The sequence below is a fragment of the Passer domesticus genome, chromosome 2 (genome assembly GCF_036417665.1).
Source record: "Passer domesticus isolate bPasDom1 chromosome 2, bPasDom1.hap1, whole genome shotgun sequence".
Classification (NCBI taxonomy): domain Eukaryota; kingdom Metazoa; phylum Chordata; class Aves; order Passeriformes; family Passeridae; genus Passer; species Passer domesticus.
The window spans coordinates 16,325,481-16,350,713 of NC_087475.1; the positions used below are offsets into that span (position 1 = coordinate 16,325,481).

At 37.6% G+C, this 25,233-nt stretch overlaps 1 protein-coding gene across 14 annotated transcripts in view; it reads left to right on the forward strand.

Moving 5' to 3' along the window:
* ADGRG2 (adhesion G protein-coupled receptor G2) overlaps positions 1-25,233 on the forward strand; it is a 57,717-nt gene that overhangs the window by 14,040 nt on the left and 18,444 nt on the right. For 8 of the 14 annotated variants that reach the window (XR_010355540.1, XM_064407555.1, XM_064407556.1 and 5 more), the window contains 10 exons: positions 3,951-4,568; positions 15,572-15,610; positions 16,977-17,009; positions 18,473-18,505; positions 19,489-19,530; positions 21,391-21,438; positions 22,004-22,071; positions 23,606-23,679; positions 24,498-24,537; positions 24,660-24,694. Coding sequence is in view for 13 of the 14 variants with exons in the window: in XM_064407555.1 (XP_064263625.1) it covers positions 3,951-4,568; positions 15,572-15,610; positions 16,977-17,009; positions 18,473-18,505; positions 19,489-19,530; positions 21,391-21,438; positions 22,004-22,071; positions 23,606-23,679; positions 24,498-24,537; positions 24,660-24,694 (1,030 nt within the window). In the remaining variant the exon portion in view is untranslated. The remainder of the gene's footprint in view (positions 1-3,950; positions 4,569-15,571; positions 15,611-16,976; positions 17,010-18,472; positions 18,506-19,488; positions 19,531-21,390; positions 21,439-22,003; positions 22,072-23,605; positions 23,680-24,497; positions 24,538-24,659; positions 24,695-25,233) is intronic. The other 6 variants (XM_064407558.1, XM_064407559.1, XM_064407561.1 and 3 more) reach the window with 3 other exon arrangements.

Sequence of the window (25,233 nt, forward strand, 5' to 3'; positions counted from 1 at the left end):
GAGCAGACCTTTGTATGTAAACACTTTTCTTAGTTCAAATTAATTCTTCAGGACTTGCATATTGATCAACAGCAGTCTTTTTGGATTATATAAGGCAGACCAGAAGAATCATCAGCAGATTGGTCTCATTTTGCTTAATTTCTGTTATCTATCTGTATTACAACTGTTTTCATCTACAAGTTTGTGTCCACTGTGGCCCCTTGACAACTTCGAAGTCACAATTCCCCTAAAAAATGTAATAGAAATTAGCAGCCCTTTAATCCATGATTGGCATATCAACATTGCTTTAATGCTTAACATGAAATGAAGCCTCTCTCAGAATTAATTCACTTTTAAAATCAAGCCTGCTGATGATACTTCAAGTTTTGATTAGTATTTTTGCTAAGGAATGGAATTCCAGTCTGTCAATTTGGATAGTTAACAGTAACTTCAAGTTTTGAAACTGTGTCAGAAAACTTCCCTTACCAGTCAATTTCTACTTAATAATGAAAGACTTGAGCAATTTTTTTATTTGGAAAGACTGTGTCACCAGTATCAGCATGTAACCAGCTGGCTATTTCCTTCATAAAATCGGTTTCCTTATGACCTGTCCATGCTGTCAGATGGACATCTGTTTTAATTTTACTTTAAAAGGTAGGTATATTTGAGCCCCCATTTTGAAAAATCTCATATTCTGTGACACCTTACCCTCCCATCCAGTCTTCCTCATCCAGCTTTTAAGTAATTTTAAAAATTAGTTTTCCATACTGAAGTCTTCTTAGCTGGGTATCCCAGATTTTGCTTTCAGACTGGCAAGTGGCCAAACTGAATGAATGAATTCATGCTGCAGGGTTAGGCAAGGAGGGCTTGCTATTGGGTCAAGTATGTCTTTCTTCTCCTTTGCCATTTAGAACCAATCTAAGTATTAACTCACTTCTGCTAGTCAGCATCACAGAGAAACTCTCAAATCTATAGGAAGCAACAAGAATAGGTATCAATGAAACTTTCCATGAAACTGGATTAATATGTTTTCTGTTTCAAACATTTCTGGTAGCTTGTACCTATCAAGTTGCACTTGGAAGTTAGGAACTTTCTCCTTGTTTTCCCTTGTTGCTATTGAAAAATAAATTTGAGAGCCTGGAGGTCAAAAGACAGAAAAGTTGTCAGAAGTGGCCTGATGAAAGCTGGTGCTCTGGTTGCCTGAGAACATTACAGAAGAACTGGCTGTGATCTTGACAGCTGACTAGGACTATGAACATAACCTACCCTGGAAAAAAAAAGCCTGATCCAAGTTGCCTGGAAGTTTTTCTTCTTACAGAGGAGCTAATGGAAAAGGTTTTTTCCTGTGTTGGACGATCTTTTTCTGCTTTCCAACCCTGACCAATCATGATTAATCCCATACATCCTCTGGAGCATACAAAAAAACTCTGCATATATTGATAAATAATTACCTCCTTAAAGGGGTCAGTAGTGTGTTCTCTTGCACTGGCTGAACATCTGACAGGCTGTTTCATTTTTCTGTTGTTCCATTTCATGTTCCAAATGAACTTTTTCTTATTTTGTTGCTGCTGTGTGCACCATAAAGCAAGCAGCCATGATAATGGTTATGTGATTCAAGTGTGCATATTTCCACAAAATAAGAGTCAACTCCAAAGGGTTCACATCTACAGCCACAAAAGTCTGTCCTTTCCTGTACTGGGACAATGGAAGAAATTAGTCACCTACAAAAGCTGAACAGTTACAATCAAGTTTCAGTGTCTGGGCCATTGTCTGGAAGTTCTTGTTTTATAGGGAAGGTGCCCACCGGACCTGTTGTTTATGAGCAGAGAGGGTTGGTGGATTATGTGAAGGTTGGAGGCCTCAGCAACTACAAAATTATTAGCTTTCAATTGTTGGAGACTTGAGGGGACTCAGCAGAACTGCCACCTTGGACTTCTGGAAGGGAGACTTTGGCATGTTTAGGGGATTGGTTGACAGAATCCTTTGGGAAGCAGCCCTGAAGGGCAAAGGAGTCCAGGAAGGCTGGACATTCTTCTTCAAGAGGGAATTCTCAAAGGGGCAGAAGCAGCTCATCCCCTGCTGAAAGATGAGCCAGTGGGGAAGATGACCAGCCTGGATGAACAGAGAGCTTTGGCTGGAACTCAGGAAAGAAGAGTTCATGTCCTTTGGAAGAAGGGGCAGAAAACTCAGGAGGACTACAAGGATGCCTTAAAGTTCGGCAGGGAGAAAATCAGAAGGGCTAAAACCCAAGCAAAATTTAATCTGGCTACTGCCATAAGAACTAAAAATGTTTCTATAAATACATTAACAACAAAAAGGTGAAGGAGAATCTCCAGCCTTTATTGGATTGAGGGGGAAATGTGGTGACAAAGGGTGAGGAAAAGGCAGGTGTACTTCACGCTTTCTTTGCTTTAGTCTCAGAATACCCAGCCCACTGAGCTGCAATACAGGGATGAGGAGCAAAATAAATCCTCAGTTGTGTGAGGTTCTGCTGCTCCTCTTCCTCCCAGCTAGCTGATGACAGCAGTTCCCCCCTCGAGCTCCCTTGAATCCCAGGTGCCAGGGTCGACGCGTTGCACAGGGCAGCACCCGGGTCCCAGGGTAACTTTATTTGATGGTAAAACTTCCCCTCTTCATCCTCGGGACCAGGAACAAGGGGCAGACAAGAACTTATATGTGGGGACAGGTCTCAGGGGAGGGTACAATCTTTAACAAATCAGGAGAATTGGGAGTAAAAAACCAGGCGGGAACCACAAGGTATAAACCAATAAAAATTCCAAGGGAGGAGAACAGTTTCAGTAAACTGATAAAGTTTGGGAAATAGAAACTAGCAACTAACTGACAAAAAATCTGGGAAAAGGCGGGAACAAAAAAGAAACAGCATAAAGAAACTACCAAATTACAAATCAAACAATAAACCTACTAATAAAACAAAAAGCACCCTGCAAGAAGGTTCAACAAGGCCAAGTGCCAGGTCCTGTGCTTGGGTTACAGCAACCCCATGTAGCACTACAGGCTTGAGGAGGAGTAGCTGGAAAACTGCATTATGGAAAAGGATCTGGAGGTGTTAGTCAACAGCTGCTGGACATGAGCCAATGTGTGCCCAGGTGGCCAAGAAGGCCAGTGCCATCCTGGCCTGTGTCAGCAATAGTGTGTCAGCAGGACCTGGGCAGTCATTGTTGCCCTGTACTCAGCACTGGTGAGGCCACATCTCAAATCCTGTATTCAGTTTTGGGCCCCTCATTTCAAGAAAGGCATTGAGGTGCTGGAGCATGTCCAGAGAAGGGCAATGGAGCTGGTGAAGAGTCTTGAGTACAAATCTTATGAGGAGCAACTGAGGGACTTGGGGTTGTTTATCCTGGAGAAAAGGAGACTCTATTGCTCCCTGCCTTAAGGGAGGTTATAGCCAAATGGGGGTCTGTCTCTTCTCTGAAGTAACCAGCAATAGGACAAGAGGAAATGACCTCAAGTTGCACCAGAGGAGGTTTAGATTGGATACTAGGAAACATTTCTTCATGGAAAGGGTTGCTAAACATTGAACCATCGTGCAGAGGGAAGGTGTTGAGTCACCATCCTTGGAGGGGCTCAAAAGATGTGTAGATGTGGCACTTGGGGACATGGTTTAGTGGTGGACTTGGCAGTGCTGGATTGACAGTTGGACACAATGATCTTGGAGGTCTTTTCCAGACTAAATGATTCTGTGATTCTGCATGGTCATCCTTGCTCTTGTGCATAAGTTTTACTTCAAAGTTTTCATGAGCAACTAGGATTTATTGACTGCCTCCAAATGTGTCACTTCCCTATCACAAAAATAAATCTAAAGGAGTAGGTTACAACATTGTTTCTTAATATGTTGTTTTGAAAATTCCTAGGAAAATACTTAGAAACAGTACTATATGGAAAAATAACTTTTATATAAAGGATCTTTTTTAAGACCTAAAGGTTTTACAAATCACCTTTTCTTTATTTAGATGAGGAGGATTTCCTAGGGCGATACAAAGCCGTCTTTAAGACTGCATGTGAAGATCCTTGGAGTATGTCATCAAGAATTTCTCTGCGTCCCTTGAAAGAATTCCTTGTCTGTGTGCACCTCAAGCTGTATTCCTCAAACAGTCCATGGACAGCATATGTATATGCTGAAAAAACTCTTCATGCCAATCTCTCTGCAAATAAGTATGACCTTGGACTTACAGGAGATCGTGGCAAATTGAAGATATGGTTGTTTGGAAAACAAATAAGCACAACAGTAAGACTTCGTAAAAACACTTGGAACCAAATATGTATCCAGTGGAAAAGTGACAATGAGGAGGTGAAGGTATTCATAAATGGAACGGAAAAATTACACAAGAAACTAAATGGGAAAGTTTATTTGCCTGGAAAAGGCCAGTTCTTACTTGGCTGTTCAAAGTTGCAAGGTACAGCTGCAACACCTCGCCAGGGTATGACTGGGGAGCTGTACCTTTTCAGAATGTGGGACAAGGCAAATATAACACAATCTAAGGACTGCCAGGATAGTGGTGTTATACGCTGGAGAAAGGAGGATTGGACCTATAGCAAGACAATAGAAGAGGATAACTCTTTGCAATGTGGTAAGTACCACTGCACTGCTTTTGAAATAGTAATTCAGTCACTTGATCTAAGTGTATCTGGCATTTCACTTCCAGATTTTACAAAGTCTCAGTCTATTAATAATTTCTAAAACCAAAATCAAATTCTTGATGAGATCATGTGAGGACGTGCAACTTTGGCTAATTTTTATCCAAACAAAAAAGTACAGCATCAGTCCTTTAAAAACTTTCAACCTGCTTCAACTTCTCTGTCTATCAACCATTTGCATAATACGAGAGCAGGATACATGCAACTAAGACTCCTTGGAGTACTGGGGCATGTATCAACTTCTTCTTAAAATAATTAATTTTCACATTTTCTGTTTGGGGAATAAATACAGAGGAAAGCATTGCTAGTTCTCATTCTGTGCATTTGCTGGGACAAAACTTCAATGAGGGCAACTTTTGCCTGCTTCAACAGGCAAATTACATCTTCAGCTGGTAGGGTCTACATCTGCAAAAAATTATAGGAGGATCCAATTTCTTTATCAGTATCAGCAATGTCTCCTTTATTAAAATGACCAAATGGTTTCTCACACATTTCTCAAATTTTCCTTCTTCCCTGAAAAAGAACTGTAAAATCCTTTGAATCAAACCAATCCAAGATTTTATTTTCAGAGAAACTGAGTTCAGGCAAGAGAATAATCCTTTTTTTAGCTTTTGGTATCTGTTGGTAAAAACTCGAATCAAGCTTTGATGGAATACAATTTATGAATCATAGGAAATTATATTATCCCCTAGGAGATTTTAATGTGACTAGCTCAATTATTGTTTCCTAGAATTTTTATATAGCATCAGTGATTCAGTTTAAACATGGCACCAGTCTTAATCTTCATCACCTTTATCCTTAAAAAATGTACCTATTTACTCCATGCAGATTCAAAAATATCTTTTGTCTATGTAATCTTATAACCACTGCCTGACTGGATTCAAAGTCTCTTAGTAAGGGCAGTAAAATAAGGTGACAAGGTTTCTTTTTCTGGGAGAGAAAGAAATCTGTCCAACAACCCAGGACTCATGGAAGAGTGCTGCTAGCAGTGTTTGTGATGAATGAAATGCCTTTGCTAGTCTTGATGCTGTAGTTGGGAGCACATCTTCTCTCTTGGGTTGTGTGACCTGGGAATGGAGCTGAAGAAAGGATGTCTTTCTTTTACTTATGCCTGGCTGTGCTTGAAGGAACACAGTCCTAAGGCTGAAAGGAGGAACATTCTGTCTACCAGACATACAAAGGAAGTCTGAGAGAGGTATGTCTGTCTGGACAGTGGGGAAAATCTCGTTCAGAGTGGAGCATCTGATTGTCTTTTACTGATGCACAGAAGGGAGAAACTCCTTGTTTTCTGTTCCAGCAATTTCTGCCCTGAATATTGAGCATTCCTGACCATCACAGGGCAGCTTGATCAGGCAATGCCCATCTCCAGCCCTAACTGGTTAATGATTTTAGAATTCATGATTTAGTGGTTTGTGGAATCTTTTGTTTACCTGCAAGAGCTCTCCTAGTGAGTATGTAAGATGCATGGTTTCCAAAGCTTTGTTGCTTAGCCAGACTGAATAACTATGCTGACACGGGTTTGTTTCAGTATAGAGACCATCTCTACTGCCAGATATAAATTAACTCCTCTAGATAACTTGGGGCATTAACAGCTTTTCAAAGAGATTTTGCTGGAATTTTTTTACAGTTAATTTGCCTCCCTTCAATAATCGATGCATTTTAGCTGAATACCCCCAAGTCATCCTGTGAAAAGCATGTATTTAGCAGATACAACAGATACAAATACAACAGTCCAACAGATAACAAAGGTTTTACAGTAGAAATATCTAATTTTCTGTGTCAGCTGATTTTAATTGGTGCTGCTACTACTCTTACAATCTGATTTCTTTCAGTAAGTTCCTCTGAACACCCGTGTAAAAATTACCTGATTTGAGAAGCTTCTCTGTTTTGTGTTAAAGCAGAAGGACTTTGAGTAGTAAGTCTGCAGAAGGATCTAATTTTACATCTGCAATGAACATAACTGGCAAAGGGCTAAAGTTTAGGAAAGTCCTCTGTAGGCACAAAAGGTCAAAAGGAAGTGGTTCATTACAGTCCTAAGTGTGCCGGAGGACAAGTTTCATAATTTTTTTTTGTGACCTGGTTGGCACTTTGTGCCTACATCAATCAGTTATTTGTAAAATGTTACCGTAATTTCTGTGATTTCTTCTTTGCTTAACCACTCAAAGCCTTTGTGCAGTGCAAGCCATTGTCTAATTGGTGTCTCATCAGCAGTGATCCATTCCATTAATAAGTCTAGATTTACTTAGCATTAGTTTTCCTGCCATTGTTTTTGTTGACTCTTCTGATTATTTTACTTTAGGTTTTATAACTTATTTTTGTGGAATTTTTTCAAATTACCAAAAATTTATTAATTTTTTTTCTTAAATATTTGAGGTCTAAAAGGATCAAAATCCTGGTTGTGGTAAGGCTCACACATATGCTTAGCATTTAAAGGTATGCTCAACTTTAACAGAGTAACTTGCTCCCCAGAAGTGGCTGGGATTACCTTTGGGATTACCTAGCTACATATTTTATGCATCTGAAGATTTGCAAGAAAGGACATATCTGACTGCTTCCCGCTTTGTGATGAGGCTGATCACATTTCAGGGTCTAATGGCTCTCAATAGTGAACTTTTATATCTGAGTTAAAGATGAGACTCTTGCTCCTTCCAGTGACAGAGTCTTCTGGTTCTCCTGCTTGGTGTGGCCACTGCACGCTGAGCAGGTGTAAATACTGCAGGCAGGGCCAGAGAGGGAAGGAGGTCATGCACTTGGTGTGTCACTGCCCTTCCACGAACATTCTTCATGTTCCTTTGATAATTCCCCTCTTGCTGAGAGTGAGAAGTGGAATAACAGTTGTGATATAGAGAGAAGAGTGCAGGTTGAATGTCTCTCACTTTACAGATCACCTCCTGGTATTTAAAAATGCTTAAGTGAAGAAAGATGTGCTTACTATTCCATATTCCCACCATGGAAAATTTCTTCATCTTGTTCCTTGATGAATGATTCCTCTGTAGCTATATACTTTAATGTGAACAGTATGAATGATGTCACTCTGTATAATCCAAGAAAAAAGTCTACTAAGTAATCTAAAGTTTGGGGTGATTTAAGAGAAAATAAATGAGTTTAAAGTGCTAAATTCTTGAAAAGAAACTCTAATTACCTGTAAGTATCAGATCTTCTGTTGTCATTTTTACATGTGATATTTTTAAGTTGCCTTTAACAATAACGTCACAGTGAAATGCACTGTTTAAACATTAATCATTTCAGTTATACATTAAACAGTAACTTTCTTAATCCAAATACAAATATCCTAACTCTTACGCTGTGCATTTATGCAAGGAGCACAGATATGATGGGATATCTTTAACAAATTTCAATGAATAAATAAAATAGATGAGCTGGGACATGGCTGTAAATAGTATCACTGCTGTCTCATTTGTGATATTGATGCTGTAACTTTTAGCCTGTTGCTTTTAGTTGTTTTTTATCCTAATTAAAATTCAGTGCGTATATTGTGGCATTTTTGATTTCTCTAAACTGTCCAGACTTCAAGATTAAGATGCTGCCTTCTCTTTTTCACATACCCTTTTTGACTTTCAATATTGCTGAGCCTGCTACTGGTGTTGCTGGAGGGGGTTTCCACACTTCTGGGTACGGAGCAATTTAACGCTGATAGGAGAAATGGGAAGTGACCCAGTGTGACTATTTTGCCTCTGCATTCTTAAGGAAGAGAAAAACTTCAGTTTGGGCTTTTGTTCTAGTTTGCAGATGTGGTATTAGGTAGGTATTAGGCTCATGTAATCCCGTTTAAAGATTTCCCATTGTGTGCCCATCTGAAGACAGGATCACCTTTCCTGGAAGGGAGGGTGGAGTCTTAAGACTTTAAGAAATGGAAATGCAGCTGTCCCTCATCCACTCATGCAGTCTGCATCCCAGTCTGTTGGGTACCAAACCTTTGGCTGTATTATCATGTTTACTGAGTGAATCATGAAAGCAGATGATGAAAAAGCAAATTTTGTTTTTCCCCGAGAACTGTAAGGATAGAATACTAAAGAAACCTCTAGAAGATCTTGAAGGAAATGTGATGGGGAAAAATACCTAACTCTGGAATGCCTTTTTGATGAGTCATGTGCCACTTTACTTTGTACCTATTAACAGAATATGTTTGACGTTGCCTTTCTTAGCTCTCGTTCCCTCCCTCTCCTGTGATTCCAAACAAAGTGGCTTTTTGGAAATCAGCCTTCCAGAGAAGTGGTAATTTCATTCACCTCAGTATCTAATGTACAGCTTTCCAGAAACAGATTTCTTACAAGTAGTGAAACATCAAAGCTGAGTTAAAAATACTGAGCCTAAATTTTCTGTTAAAGTTACTAAAATGAACTAGCCCAAGTGACCGAGCCTGATGTGAACAAGTTCTGGCATTTGTTTTTGTCTAGGGGCCAGTGATAATTCATCCTTTCTTCCATGGTGCCACCACAGGCCATCAGAGCAGATACAAGGTGTCATGAGGGACACCAAAACATAAAACTAAGATTGCGCTTAAATTTTATCCTATGAACTTATATACAATGTGCCTCAAAATCTACCTTACATAGAAAGTCAAAATAGGTTAATGTTTCCAGTGTGCAACTAACTAACAACTGTAAACTTGTGAAGGATTTTTATGTGTTACTGTTATTAATACTTCGTGTGACAGAATGGTTCATTTGGCAGAACATTTATTCAGCTGTAAGGTTTTTAATTGTTAAAGGGACCCAATCTCTTAATGGAAAATATGGATTTAATTTGAATAGGAGAATGGAATGTCATATTTCCAGTGCCTGTTTCTGCAAATAATTAGGTTTTAGAACAGCACCATTTTGAAATTTTGCTGTTTAAGCTACTCAGTTTTGTTCATGAGCAAGTCTTGTAAAATGCATTTTTTAAGTCCTGGGCATCTTCATTTCTCTGAATGCAAAAGGAATGCAGTGGTTGCTGCACAATTCTGGTAGCTGCTGTAACAAACAGGTTAACTATTGCCCGTAAAAATATTTAGCAGAGGACCTGTACAGACTTAAAAATTGCAATGTGGAATTGACATTTTAAGTCTTAAATGCTTGTAATTGCACAACCCAGAAAGTGATACTAGATATCTATTTGGAATTAAAAGATTGGCTTTGGGCTTTCTGGTGGGAATTCTTCATGCAAATCAGTTCTCCTGACTTACTCAGTTGAATTTTTGGTGAAAAAACTTTTGGCCCAGTAAGTGTGCTGTAATTTCATATTTAGAAAATCTAATTTTTATATATGTCCTTGTATTTTTATTTTTATGTGTAAGTCAAAACTGATCTTAGCAGGAATATACAGTCACGATTGTCTCATGTCATTCTGTGGTGACAGCCAAGTACTAGGCTTCAAGAGACCAAATTATGTAGCCACCAAGGTGTCCCTTGGGATTCTTCCATTTGCTGTTATGTGTTTGTGAGAGCTGAACATAGTCAAGACTACCTGTACTTTGAACAAAGTGGCCTGGGTACTAATACAAACTGTTGTCGTTTTTTGCATGCTTTTCAATTAATATAAGTAAAATTTTAGTCACTTAATTCCATAAATCTCTCCTCTAGGCCCTACACATATAAGTCCAGGAATGTATGTTTATGTGCCAGGAATGCTCTTGTGCTTCTATGGATTGGCAGTGGGCTGTTGCTGCTCCTCAGTTGCTGCTCCTCAGTGTTCAGTGTCTGTTTGGTGTCTGGAAGCAGCTGCCTTGCATTCTCTCCCGTGTTTCCTGAGACAGAGGCCAGCTGGCACAGCCTTTCACTCTGCCCCTCCTCACTTATGGCACAGGCTGGCCAGGGGGACTGTCCAACGGGGAGACTTGAGCTCACTAAATTTCAGACCCTTTCTCCTCTGAGGAAAGCCCAATAGTTGCTTGCCCCATCTCAGGCTTGCTCAAAGGATGCTTTCTGCAAAGGTTTAAAGGAGATCATGAAGTGTTAGGTAAAAGAGCATTAATCAGCAGCAGCACTGTTCCCCTGAGACAGGGGGACAAGAAACTGCTGCCAGTAATGTCGTTCTTGCACCAAATTGTTGTCAGCAGCCAGGTTCCAGCTGCTTCTCACTTCTCCATCCTGGAAAAACTGAACTGCTTCTCACCGACTGCGTTGCCCAAAGACAGGTGAATCAGAAATGGTGTTGCATTTCTAAAAAATTTAAGAAAGGGTGTACTGCTCATAAATTAGATTGAAGGTAGGGAGAAGAAAAGGATCTTTTTTCATTATCACACTTGAAGATACACAGATACAGAACACTGTACACCTTTCATGCTTTAAGGGCTGTGTCCTGTGCCTGAGCTACTGAACAAATTATACACTTTGAGTGACAGTGCTTTTGCTGTAGGCACCAGAACCATCTGTCCCATCTTGGTTACTGTTACAAAACCTCCTTCTGCCTTTCTTTCCCTTTCGCTGAATTAATTTTTCAATTCTGCTTTGCTTGGTGGAACAGCTTCAGCAGGACATATGGAGACCATCCCATCCTAAAAGATCCTAAAAGTAGCCTGAGAATTAAAAGCTGTCATGCTAAGGAATGCTGTAAGCACAGGGCTGTTTTTTCAGACAGGGCCAGGTACTGGTGTCTCTCAGAGCTACATCAGCTTGTACACCTCGCCGTGAGTACTGTTAGTAGGTGCCACTCTGGAGCTGCTGAAGTTACCCTGGCTCCCATTGTCAGACAAAGCCATTGGGAAATGAAGGTTATCACAATGTTTGCAGCTGTGGTGAGAGCTGCTAAACCAGTTTCATACCTGTGGAACACAGATGGGATTCCCAGGTCGTGGCTATTTGTGTCAGAACAGTACAAAGTGATATGAAGACAGTAAGGGACTTGCTGCTTTTGTTTCTAATCATGCATGTTAGTAACAGAAACTGGTGCTTATCTCATTTAATCAAGTTGCCTTTTCCCTCAGAAAAGAAACCAAACAGTTCTTGTGGGGGCCCATTCTATCTACCTTGCAACAAAAGCAAGGAATAGCACTGCCTATCTAATTACTGTTTGAATCTTTAAGAGTGTTTTCCATTAGAGAAAATGTAGCAAAGTATTATTACAATGTGTAATCCTTTGTTTTGGAACAGGATATGTTAGTTATATTGATTTGGTGATCCTAAACTAACAGTGTTGCAAATAAAATTCATAAAGCAAATAAATGGAAGTTTCACATATGTAAGGATTTTCATGCTCTTATCAATAGTAAACAACCTAACGGCAATAAATTTTCTGTTAGCTTGTAACTAACACATCTTGAGTTAGTTTAGTTTCATTTTTACATGCCAACTTTAGGGATATTTTGGATTGAACTCTGATCCTTCTCCAAATAAATCCATTCACTTTCTTTTCTTGTTCTTAAACACAACAAAGGAGGAAGATTAACAAATAAATTATATATGAGTCTTTCCTCCTTTCTTTATGCAAAGGTGATTCTGATTAAAGACTTGGTTAATGAACTTATAGCTGGACCTTGATAAGTCCATACTCAAGCCTTGACAAGTCTCATACTCATGGATAATTTCTGGCAACTGTTGGCTTATGACTATTGTGCTGAAAGAGAAGTCATGGTTAGACTGGTGTCCATAAAAAAAGTGCCTCAGATTATGCATGCCATCAGCAGCTGCTGCATTTGCCAGCTCCAAATTCATGGCTTGTGTTTAGCTTATTTTACTCCCTGTGCTGCTAGATGTGCTATTAAAAGCATTTGGCATTTTTACAGTGCACTGTCTTTTTACTCACCTACAAAACTAAATATGTTCATGAACAATTTTTGTACCTACCTCAGGGTAGCACTTGTATTCTCAAAAATTCACAAGGTGGTTGAAGGGATATGGAGGATGCAAAAGACACCTTGTATATAGCAAGACTGTCTCCACTGATTCCAAAAGACTTTGTGAGAAAGATCTTAAAGTTAGATTCCCTGTAAAGATTCTATTTTTCAAATGGGCAGAAGAAACAGTGTGGTGGTGTTTGCTCTGTATTCACATGGGTTCCTTTTGAGAATTTAATTTCCTCCAGAGCTTTTTTTTGGAGATAAGGGCTTTTTCACTGATTAAGACAGGATTAGTAACAGGTACTTTTGGAGGTAGAATTTACTTTCTGTGGTAGGAAAGTCAGATTGCCCACCTGTGGAAGAATGCTTCCTTCTCTAACCAGAAGTTCAGTCAATTATCTTTATTCACCCCATTCTACCTGATAAAAGTATTTACTGTTTGAACAATACAGAATAGTTTTATCTGACTACTGCTTCAGTTCTGCATATTAAACTTGGTATTGTCTTGGTGTTGTATTAAGGGTCTTCGCTAAGTCTACAGTAGGTGCAAAGAATATAATTTTATAGAATCTGTAATTTTTAATCACTTTACAATGATAAAGTAACAGCACTTGTACATAAGAGCTCTAGAACACTTACCTTACATGAATATGTGAATATGTATTTTATCTGGACTTACTATATAATGAGAAGTTATAATTTTCCTGAAAAATTACTATAAAAATTAGGGTTATATCCATATTTTCATGATCTATCAAGTTCACACAGTTTTAGTTGTCAAAAAGAGCAATTTTACTTCTCTGTAAGCAGAATCCTAGTTGTCTCAAAAGAGATTCAATGAAACTTTGTTTTTTCTTTACTGAAAGAGTTTAAATTCAGTAGGCTGATATGGATAAAGGTGTGAATTTTTACTTATGTTTTAACTTGATTGGTATGCATTGTTTTACTAAGAATTTTGGTTCTCTGTCTCTTTCTTCTGCATAAGAAAATTTCTACCCAGGATGTAAATTAACTAAAATTTATTAAATGTAAATTAACAGTTTCATGGAAAACTCCTGAAGAATTGTAGTGCAATTATTTCAATTGCCATGTATTCATCCTGCCATATTTCAGAGTTGCATTTAGCTTCATGCACTGTGTGACATTCAGCAAAAATGACCTGGTTTTTTTCATCATGTCTAGCTCTCATATTGTCTCTGACTTCAGATCATTGGTCCCAGTATTCCAGCATTGGGGTATCCAGGCAGCAACCTGCTTACCTGGCTGGCAGCTGTCATCTTGGTGCATCTCACACCTTGCTCAGGAATAGGGACTGGTTAATTTATGTCTCATTTCTGATTTCTGTCATTTTCTTCTCCTCTTCTTATGGCTGTCCTGCTGCAGAGCAGGCTGCCTCTTCTGAGTTGTCTTCCTACATCACCTCCAGAGGATCTTCTTCCTCTTCCCTAACTGGGTCAACCTCCACTTCCATATCTCCCCCTTGACTGTTATGGTTAGGGTTGTATCTCTGATTCAGCTGCAGCATCCATTTGTTTTTCCTTAGATCCAGAGATCCTATTGCCCCTTCCAGGGTGTGGGACGCAGGTAGGTGTATGTCAGGACCCAACACTACCAAAAGTCTCTGTCTTTGGTGTAAGCAAGCCATCCTTCCTGCCAGTGGTCTTCCTTCTCACCAGGATTCCTTGGCTGTTTGAGTGCCATGCCATTCATCTCCCATGCCATCAGAGGTGAATACTGCTCTAGGCACCTGCCCAAATTCCCCTGCATACCTTCCTCCCTAGGAATTTGTTCCTTCAGGACACTTTCATGTGTGTCACCTCCAAGTGATTGGTTACTGGAGGTTCCACAGGATGGCTGGATCCAGAGTTTGAGGATGGTTGTGCAGACAACAGGTGCAAGTGGACCACCACTGGTGGAAGAAGGAAGGTGTCAGTGTCTGAGGGCATTAGCAGTGGTGGAGTTAATCTACAGCAACCTGGACAGCAGTGACAACTCCAAGGATCCGAGTGCCCATTGCATGTGGCACAGTTTAGTGCCCATCAGTGTGACATGGTAGTGGTGGACTGGCCAGATCATCAAGGCATTACCTGTGGCATTAACTGTCCCACCTACTCCTATAATTTGGAGAGAATCTCTCTCTTCTTCTGCTACCCTTGGGCTTGAAGCCTGGCTATGCTTAGTGTCCCACCAGTTTCAGTGACGTGAGAAGAGTTTTTCTTCCTCCTTGCCCAGACGGGGTCTCACCTCTTAAAGGTGCTGAAATAGGTAACAGTGCTAAGTATAGGTGATGCTGTGTTGCTGCTTCTTTTTCGAGGCCCAGGATGGTGTTTTGAGTGGTGACAGGCTGCAGAGAACATTTGGAGCTGTCTGCCACTTTTCCTCCACCACAGCATGCACATATCACTTGCCTTGGTGGCAGGTTCCCTGCAGTGGATGATTTAATTGATCTGCTGGGCCTCCTCATTTATGGCTGAACCACCACCTTTAGTCCAGGGAGGCTTTAGTCACTTGGCTCACTTGATGATGTATGTTTCACATTCATGAGCACGTCAGATCCATCCCTTGATCAAGAGTCCATCTGCGTGTTGCATCTCTCCCTGGGTGTCCCTAGAGATATGTTTTGTGGGCCCATTGAGCTGGAAATAGCTCAGCTTTTCATCCCAGCCCACATCCACCTGAGCTGCTTCCTTTCTGGCAGCCTGATCTTTCACTGTTTAGATGTTCAGGTGTTCTTTGGTGGTGCAGATCTTGGACACATGAGTATTTATATGATGTGCATGCACATCATGATGTTACGTGTTATAGTTTTAGTTGATGCTATTTTGGTCCTCTTCATCTTCACTCAAGCAAATGTGCTGAATAGATTTCTGAAGACACTGGAAGTGGAAGAGAGGTGGCAAAGCTCATGGCCTAATCTGTATCTTCCAAAAGTATAAAAAGTTGAACTGAGGAAGAAACTGAACTCAAAAAAGTTCAACTTCCAGCTTTCAAAAAGTCTTGACACATATTTCTCAATAGATGCAAAGTAGTCTTGCAAACCATTTTGAAGTGAGGTGAGTACCACATCTAAAATGGTTGTGTTTTAAAAAGTGTGTATATGTGTGTGTACAAATATATAAAATCTTCTGCTCCTAAAAAAATCTTCTTCTTTTGCAGTTGAAACTACTGCTACACTGCCTAGCAGAAAAGTAACAGGTATGTTGGGGTTCTGTGGAATTTTGCCCCATTGTTCTTCTGTTTAAAGAAAGTGTATAGTAAGATTGCTGCTGATGATACTTTTTAATTTTTGGAGATAGTTAAGCATATGCAAACATTAGCAAATTAATTTTCTGTATCATCCTTGTGTCTTATTAGCTAATTTTGTGGTGCAAACAGCATAAGTAATTTTCCAGAGAAAATGAGAATAAAGCCACTGAGATGATACTGATTCTCCCTTCACTACAGAAATGGTATTCACATTTTTCCTTTGGAAAGAAGGATATTGCTAGTTTTCAGTAAGGCAGGCAAATAGTTTTACTGGAGCAAGGAATTCATGAGTGTTTAGTATTTCATAAAATCCTTGTTTACTATTTTTAGTTTAAAAAAATCTGCTTTTCTTCAGGGACTTTTGATATCTCTGATTTAAGTCTTCTTCAGCAGTAGAAAAGGCTTTACAGTAAAATTAGTGTATTGTAACTAACATTATAGGATGACTTTTGGACTTTGAGAGATGTTGAAACACCTTGAGTATATTTTTTAAATAATGCTTTGTGTTTGCATCCAGCTGTTCTTTAGATTATATTTCCGTGATAACTGTGACCTGTAACTTGACTTGTCTCTGACAGTATCAAAAACCACCCAGTGACTGAAAGAGCCAACTTTAAAGTTGCTATGTGAACAAGATATCAAACTTCCTAATTTCTTTCTGATCAAAATACTGACTGTAACAATATAAAAATCTGATAGCTCGTGTTTGCTATGTAAATAGTTGTCTGGTTCCTGTTAAAACCAGAGGTTCAATCTTGAAATTAATTAGGTGGTTTTTTTTTTAATCACTGCTTTTTGCAGTATAGAAAAGAAAGTACATATTGATGGGATATATTTTAAGTAGCAAATCTCACTGTTATTATGAAAAGTCTGAGAATAGTTCTTCATACCCAGCTAGAGCCACCTTGCTGTGTATGCTTGATTCCCATTCCCAGTATTAGCAAGACACTCAGGATAAGCATGTAGCTTTTGGGTTGGTGTGGCACATGTCTTGGGTCTTTAGCATTATACAGTTGTGATTTTGCAGCATTATACATATCAAAATGTCCAGGAGTTCCAGAAAAAAAAAATTGTCTTGCATTGAATTCTGAGTGCATAAAAATTATGACTTTTTTTTAACAAGAGTTTGTTACATCTACCTTTTTTGACAACCAGGAAGTGTTGGTCTGAAAGAGCAGGTGTTGCCCTCTTCTGGTGAATGCAGTAAACTTTTGATAATATAAGAAAAGCCTGCTGAGGATGATAATGTATGTGTCTGAAACTGAAACTTCATAATGGTCTTTTTTTTTTTTTTAATCTGAAATAAAATTGACAAATTCTGAAGAATCAGCTGGAACAACAGTGTTTGGTAAGAAAATCGGGACTTTACAGATTTTTTTCAATTTTTGTTATTTTCTCTTAGGTAAATCTCCTTTTATCTGAGGTAGTGCAGAAAGGTTGTAATGTAATAGAGTTCCAAAACTAAAATATTTTCATTTCAAATTACTTGTTTCATTCTATATTGTAATGAATGCAGAATGAAACAGTGAAGAGTTTGCAGAGATGGCAGGGGATGAAGACTGTAGTGAGAGCTCCTTTACATCTCCTCTCACGCTAGCAGATGGCATTTCATGCAGTTTATTACACTACACACACAAAAGAGGCTCTAACAACCTCTGGAACCAGAGGTGATAAGCATCATCTATGAAAGCATTTTAAAAAATTAAGAATGAGACACACATGAAATAACCTGTGTGAAAGCCAGTTGCTTTCTTGCTTAATGTATACTGACATAGGGTGAGTGCTCTGGATAAAAGAAATAATGCAGATGCAAACACACATGATCTTGTTATTTTACAGATACAGTCTCTCTTTGGGAATAGTTTGTCTTTAAAACTGCATCACACTCAATATTTGTGTAGTATGTAGTAGGCCAAATAATACAAGTGAAACCAGCACTTAGCTTTTCCTCTGCTCATATTTTGACTACTTGTTAGTTGCCTCAGAAAATTTCTTCTGTTGTGGATCTGCTCTGGTCCATTAAAAAAAAAAATTAAGTTGTCATATTGAAGTGATATAAAGTGGTCTTCTAACCACTTTATATTTCTGTGCTGGCACCTAAAATATTCTTACTAAGCACAGCCCTTTAAATTTTCATCTATTGTCTTAATTTCTTTTCCTTTTGATGTAGCTGAAAAACACTTTACACCATTACTTTATTTTATTTATCTATGATTATTGACAAAACCAGCTTTTTTGGAGAGACTGTTTGCCAAACCCAGTGAGTCATCACTGCTTATGAACATTGTGAGTTCATGCAGGAAAAGGTACTTGGGGTTCAGCAGTTATTTCAGTTGGATATGCAAAAATTCGTCTGCATCTTCTGAAAGAATGAAACCAGTAAAAGGGACTTATTTGAGGAAAATTTGATTCCCAGCTGGTTGTATTCAGATACCCAGATTTTTGAAATAATGTGAACATTATTTCAATTATTAGTATTGAAATAATGTGAACACTCCTAACAAGCTTTGCAGTTGTTCTTAAAATGAAATTCAGATAAATAATATTCAGTTTCTGTTCAAAATCTTGTAGGCTTGATCTTTTTTCTCAAAAATTCATAGAAGTAGAATCTTTCTTAAGACGATTTTTACTTTTTTTAGGTTTTTTCCGTAGAATTCTCTATTGTTACTTTTATCATCTATCCTATTAATTCTTCAGGCAAGGTGTTATTAATGTTTGTCTTATTTAGACTTTGCTGGATTTAGAATTTTGAGCTTTTCTTGTTTTATTTTATTTTTATAGCTTTTACTGTTATGAATTTTTCTATTTCAGATATGTCTTCAGAGGAGACTACACAAAGTACAGGTGAGAATTTGCATGAAGAGAATAAGGTTTCAAGGCAGATGTTAGTTGCATTCATGTTTGTTGCTTTTTTTGTTACTGTTATTTTTAGTAACTGGAATTTGTTTATTCCAAATTATTTTATTTCATGCTTTTAAAATTTGTATTTATCTGCAATCAGTACTTTAAGTGTGCATGATTAGGGCTCTGGGGTACACTTAACTGAGCTGTAAACCTTTCTTTTTCTTTCAAAAAGAAAAGAAAGAAAGGTTTTTTTGCTTACCAAAACCCAAAGAGGGAAGATATATTTTTAGCAAGTATATAGGGGGTTTTGTATATAGAATGTTTTCTATGCTTTCTGATACTGTTTAAGCTATTTTACAGAACTAAAATGTACACCCCATTCTTTGAAGATACTTATATAGGTACTTGCAAGGAGTTGTCAAATAGGATCAGAAAAGACTCAATCAGAAGAACTTGTTACCCCTTCCTTTCCTGGTTTTCCCATTTCAAAACAAGGAGTAGTTTCATTCCATATCAGTATGGATTCCTCCATGCCTCTATAGGACCTGGACATCCTGCTGTTCTTCACTGTTGATTCAAAAACACATTTTTAGGACAGGATTCCTCCTATACTGAAGTGCCCATGTAGAACAGGATAAATAGGAATCACCTTAAAAGCACCACTTTCTACTCTGAACAGCTGGGTGCCAGGATCGCTGGCTCAGATGAGCATACAAACACTTAATTGGGTGGGTCTTGCTCCACTTGCTGCTTTTGCATTTCCCACACTGAAAGTAACTTCATTTTCTTAAAAAATGTCAGGTGTTTGCACTTTTCCTGGAAAGACAGAGTCTGAAATAGAAATAAGAATTTGGCTGGGGTATTTTAACAAGAACATGTATTGCATGGGGTTTTTAAGTTAAAATGTGAAAACTTTTGACTTTCTTTTTGTTGTTGGTTTTTTGTTTTATTTTGTTTTTGGTTTGGTTTTTTTTTCATAACAGAAGCCCTTACAACAACAGATTATTACTCCACCATCACACCAGGTAGGATTTATCTATCACCACTGATAACATTTTTGTGCATCTCAAATTTTAAGTATGTGTGAATTCAGGAAGTTTGCTCCCAAATGTGTTTTAGTATGGCTTTTACTTGGTATTGTGTGTGTGTCCTGTTAACTGTCTGCCTTGCTTCACATTAATGTCCAGTCTGGTAGAAGAACTAATTCTGCAATGCTTGTCTAGATGGCTGCATATAGAAGTTTGGTTATTTTGTAAGTCAGAACAGTAGGTTCTTATATTTACCACAAAAATGTAAGAATCACAATCTCAGAAATCTTCATGCATTTTAGCAGATTGAAGCAAACTGAACACAATCATTGTATTTGAGCTCAGGGCAGGCCCAGTAGGACCAGGAATTTTATATTTTAATTATCCGCATAAAAGCTCAGTAGCCCCATTACAATGGATTTGCTCTGAGTTGGTGCAAGTGGAAGAAGAATTGGCTTGGAGCCTTAATGGCAAGAATAATTTGACTGTATGAACATGACCTGCAGAAACATTGCAGCTGTGTTATCTGATGCTTTCAGGGGACTGGAAGTTCTAGTGATCTTTTATCAGTCTTTTATTCTTCACACTGCTAATCTATTTTTGTGCATTTTGGTGGCATGCAGAGATCTTAAGACTAGAGAGCACACAAATGGGTGCCCTGTGTGGAAAAAGGAGCTGATGTTAATCCTTTGTGGCATTTTTGGATTTGTGTTGGATTTTTATTGTGTTTTCCATGTAGTAAATAACTTTGACAATTTATTGTTATATTGACATTTGATTATTGTTTATCAGTTATTTATGAGCATATTTTAAGGATTGTTTAAAAAAAGCAGTATACAAGATTTGTAACTATTACAATGCCAACAAAAGGAAATGCAAATTTAGTGTCATAGAATTGTTAAGGTTGGAAAATACTTCTAAAATAATCAAGTCCAAGCATCAAATTTATTTGATTCCAAACTGCTGTCAGAATTTTTTTTTAATAATTTGAATATTTCCACCAGCTTACAGTCTGTAACCTCTGGTGGCTTATTTATTGATGGTGATAAAATTAATAGAGCAACAAACTTCTACAGTCAAACAGGGAAGGTGAAAAAAATTCCCTTCTCGCTTGGTACTAACTAATGATAACAGCAGAAAAATTAGAATTTGTTTGGTTTTTTTTTCTGTTAATAGAGTCCAATCCATCTGCTTAAATAAGGCAAGTTGTTTTCATGAACAAGTGTAGGACTTTTGTCTTGGATGCAAATATCTTTCCAGTGCTTTATTTTGTAATTATACAACAGAACCATCTGTTTACAATACCCTAATTTAGTATCAGTGTTATTTCTCAGCAGTGTAGGTTGTATTAAAAATACAAAAATATGGAGCAGCCAAAAGCTGCAAAATTGAGCCATGTTTTACTAGATAAGAGTGTTCATGGTTGCTGTCATCGTAGCTTGAATTCCATCAGGTAGAACAGTTTTAGCTTCATGCTATCATATGGAGCCATTGTAGGATTCTCAGAAGCAGATAGTATGCTGCCTAGTGATTGAATTCTGTGATAATTAAAGAGCTTATCAATTATACACTGGTTTCTGTTTCTATTTAAATTTTTTAAAAAAGAAAATTAAAACTGCAACCCCTTGCATGTAAGTCTTCTGACAAAACTGTTGCAGAAAATTATTCAACATTAATTAATCAAAGGCAGCATATTTCTGAATACTGAGTCTTGGAAAATGTCATGGTAAGTGCTGTAGAGAGGTGAAGCATAGACAACATATCAAATACTGGAATGATTGTACATATGTGTGATTATATTTGATTTAGGTTTAACTTTGTTTGTTTGTTTTTTTTTTTCCCCCAACAAATCTACAGCAGGAGAAACCATTGTATGCAACATAACACGTGCCTGTAATTATTCAGGTTAGTGGTTTTCTTTTCACTTTTTTTACATAAAATATTATCCAACTATTTTATACTCTGAGTAATGTTTAGCTGCCATGTAAAAGCTAGTTCTGTAATAAATTTCCTTGTAATTTAGAGAGATTTTATATTAATTCAAAAAATATTAAAGGTGGGGAGGTTAAGAAGTGTTTAGACTCTTGTACTTTTGATATTTGGTTTCTCATCAAAGGCACACAATTGCAGATAAGAATTGTGAAAAGAACCCAAGAAACAAGTAAGCTAAGGAGTTCTATTTATAGTAATGTGAAGTGCAGTTTTTCTGTTTTGGGAAAAGATTAGCTGGAAGGAATTTAGGGACGGCCATCAAAATTAAATATATAGAACATAATTAAGCTGTTAGACCAGTTTGTTTGTTGAAAGAGGTGAAAAGATGGAAGACAATTGCAAAAATAGATAAGCTAGTGCAAGTGTTCTTATTTCCCTTGTATCAAAACACAAGACAGTAAGTTTTGCAATTCTCAAGAAATTTTACATTCTGTGTTTTAGCATTGATTTTCCCTAACTTCTTTACTTTCGGTTTTAGTGTTCTATGTGGGCAAGGTAAAACTTCGGGCGAGTGAAGAAAGTAATGCATCGCTAAATGTAGAAATAGTAAGTATTTTTTCTTTTAAAACTTTTTTTTTAAGGAAGGTTGAAGTGGATTTGTTTGTCTACACTTAAAAAAAGTAACATGATTCTTACTGTGTTTGCAGTACATGATACTATTTGCAGTGAATGGAACAGCTCTGTTTTAAACAGCTGCTTTGCAGCTGTAGAGAATACCTGTAGAGAATACCACCTGTATTCTCTACATAGCCACTGAAAGGAGGGGAAATCTCAAGAATTTACATTTAGGCACACAGGATCTTCCTTTGGAGATTAATTTAGGCACTTGCCTTTGGAAGATGGACATCACTAGATGGCATCTATTTGGGCATAATTAAAATTGGATTATATCCTGGAATAATTCTTGTTGAGATTCTCATAAGTAGTTCTCTGGCTTTTTGTGCATTTTTTCAATTATGCTTTTGAATGATCATTCTATGTTATTTGGCTTGTGGTTACTGAGTTATTAATTTTGCAATAGGCTTATGTGACATGAGTGTGTCCATTTATACAACACAAGAGAGGTTTAAGAGGACAGTGTCATGCATGGCAAGGACCATATAGATGACCCAGTATCAAGGTAATACTATGAGGAGGAGAATGTTTAGTTGTTACAGATGGAAGCTGAGGGGAGGAAAAAAGAACCTTGTGTCTTTATCCTACACATGCCTGTCAGCCCTCAGCCTGAAATTTCACATGCCAGTTCCTGAAAGCATGAGAGTAGTCAGCATTGTAACCACAGAGAAGAGCTCTACACATGGAGCACCAGGTTTGGGCAGGGATATGCCCCTGGCAAAAGCCACCTCTACATTCTGATGTGTTTCAGTGGTGATAATGCCTGCTGCAACTGTCCTAGCATGGTAACATTACATCTACAGCTTCTGGTAAAACTCTTGCATTTTAGAAGAATATTTCTTAGGGGAAGTCAATGCCATTTATATTAGATTATCTTTTTCCTCATGGCCCTTGCTGTTTGCACAAAATGTAAAAATAGCCAGTAATGCTGGTAACAAGAAGAGCATGAGAATACATATATAGAAAGGGCTCTTAGATAAATCTCAGTGTATCCCCAGACCCTAATACTGGATCATACTTATTTAGCTCAGTTCTATCATGTCTTTCACTGCAGTTCTTGACTTCTCACTCTCAGTATTCTGTCATGTATTATTTATGTCATTTATGGAGCTTGTCCCATTGCTGGACTTAAGAGTTAAAAAATTCATTCAGTGTCTGGGGTAAGCTGTCTTTGTTGCAAACTAAGCCAAACTCCTCTTTTTACAGCATAAGACATGGTGAGTTTACTGTCCTTTTGCCCCTATCTTTCACAAAGATTTTGGGGTTTGGTCTATACTAGATCAAAAGTTCCTTCCATAAATTGTGACAACAATGTCATGGTAAATACTTGTTGCAGTGTATTAATGAGAAAAAGTGCTTCTTGTCTTTGTAATTTCAGCCTATTAAAATGTGTGAAATGAACAATTCTCTTTTAAGGCTAAAAATGACTGGTTGTACTTAGCTGTGGGATCTTTTTTCCTAACAGATTAATAACATAACCACCCACAATCAAGTCAAAAAATTAATTGAAATTCCAGCACATACCTCACAAGAACTGAGGTAAGTAATTCTGAATAAGAATTTAAATCTTTTTTATATTTGAAAAAGATGAAGTGAGACCTTTCATGTGTTGAGTGGACTTTGTGTTATTCCTGCACATTAAAAATTTCACAAATTCTAAGTTCTTGCTCTTTAACATAAAGTTCATACTTGTTAGAAAGCCCTTAATTAGTTTATGTACCACTGGAGTTTCTTTTAAAAAATGGCACAACAAATGTTTGTTATAATTTAAGGATTCAGTTTATCTGGTGGGAAATGATGAAGAGAACCTTCCTTGCTCCATGTTCTTTAATAAATATTCTTGAAGTCATAGCTATGGTTTTATTTTGGTTTCATTTTTTTCTTTCGCTGTCATTTTAAGGAGAGGTTTGCATGAGTGAATATTTCCCAAACTTACCCTGAAAATTAAAAATATGTGGTTGGCCAACAAATCTTGTTTGTAGAAGAAATCCAAATTTCTTACTCATTCTATTTCTGTGGCTTTGAGTATAAATTTAGAATTCTATTCCAAGTAATGCTTGACAAAAGGCAACATTAAGATTTATCTTCTGCTCTTTTAAATAACATTTAAAATGGGTTGATGTTCAAATGTGATGACAGAGGTTTAAATTTAGTTTGTGTAGTGACTAATAAAAGTCAGCGCTTCAAATGTTTAATGCTGGTGGTGTTACAGTATTACAACTGGTCTGACTTTAAAAAATCATTGATTAACTAGAAAATTTTTTTTCTCTGTAATTTATTTTTAAAATTAAATTGTTGCAATTGTTTTTAGAAACATAACTAAAAATCCTCCATAACAGTAATACTTTATTTTAAAGCATTTCAGAGTTCAACAAAACCTTGCAAGCAGTAAGTGAGGTAAGATTACTGATTGTTGTTACTCTCTGGAAAACTTTTTTCCAACTTACTTCTGATAAAGCATCACTCCTGATTTCTCCTTATAAACCCTTTTTTTTTTCTGTTTTCATTTGTCATTACAGTCCTCTGTTATGGAATGCAGTGCTGAAAACCAGAGGTTTGTTTGTAAATTTTTAAAGAAAAAATATTTAAAAGCTCATATATTGCCTTGTGATATGTGAAGTATGCATGGCACTTTAGCAGAAGAAAAAGACAAACTCTCTAGGAAGTTCAGAAGTTCAAGAAACAGGCTGGAGAAATATGTATAGGTTAACAAAGAAATTTTCATTTCTGAATATTGTCCAGGCATTAGTGATTTTGAAAAAACCTTTTAGAGTTTGTTGGTTTTGTTTAACACAAATGTATTACTTCTTATTACTCTTCTGCTGTATTGCCTGAGTCATGTAACTGGGAGCACCAGAATTGCAGAACTTGTGAATGCAATGCAATCTTTAGGAGGGATTTGCTTCAGACATCCCAAGCTGTTCTTCAGCTTGGGAAACCAACCATCCTTGGGGTAGGGGGAGCCTGAGGAAGTAAAGAGTTCAGAGTCTGGAAACCATGGATGATCAGAATGGCAAAGCTGCTCCAGAGAGGTGATCTTGGAAACCCTAAAAAGTAGATGATATCTCAGTTTAATTGCTACTCACCATTAAA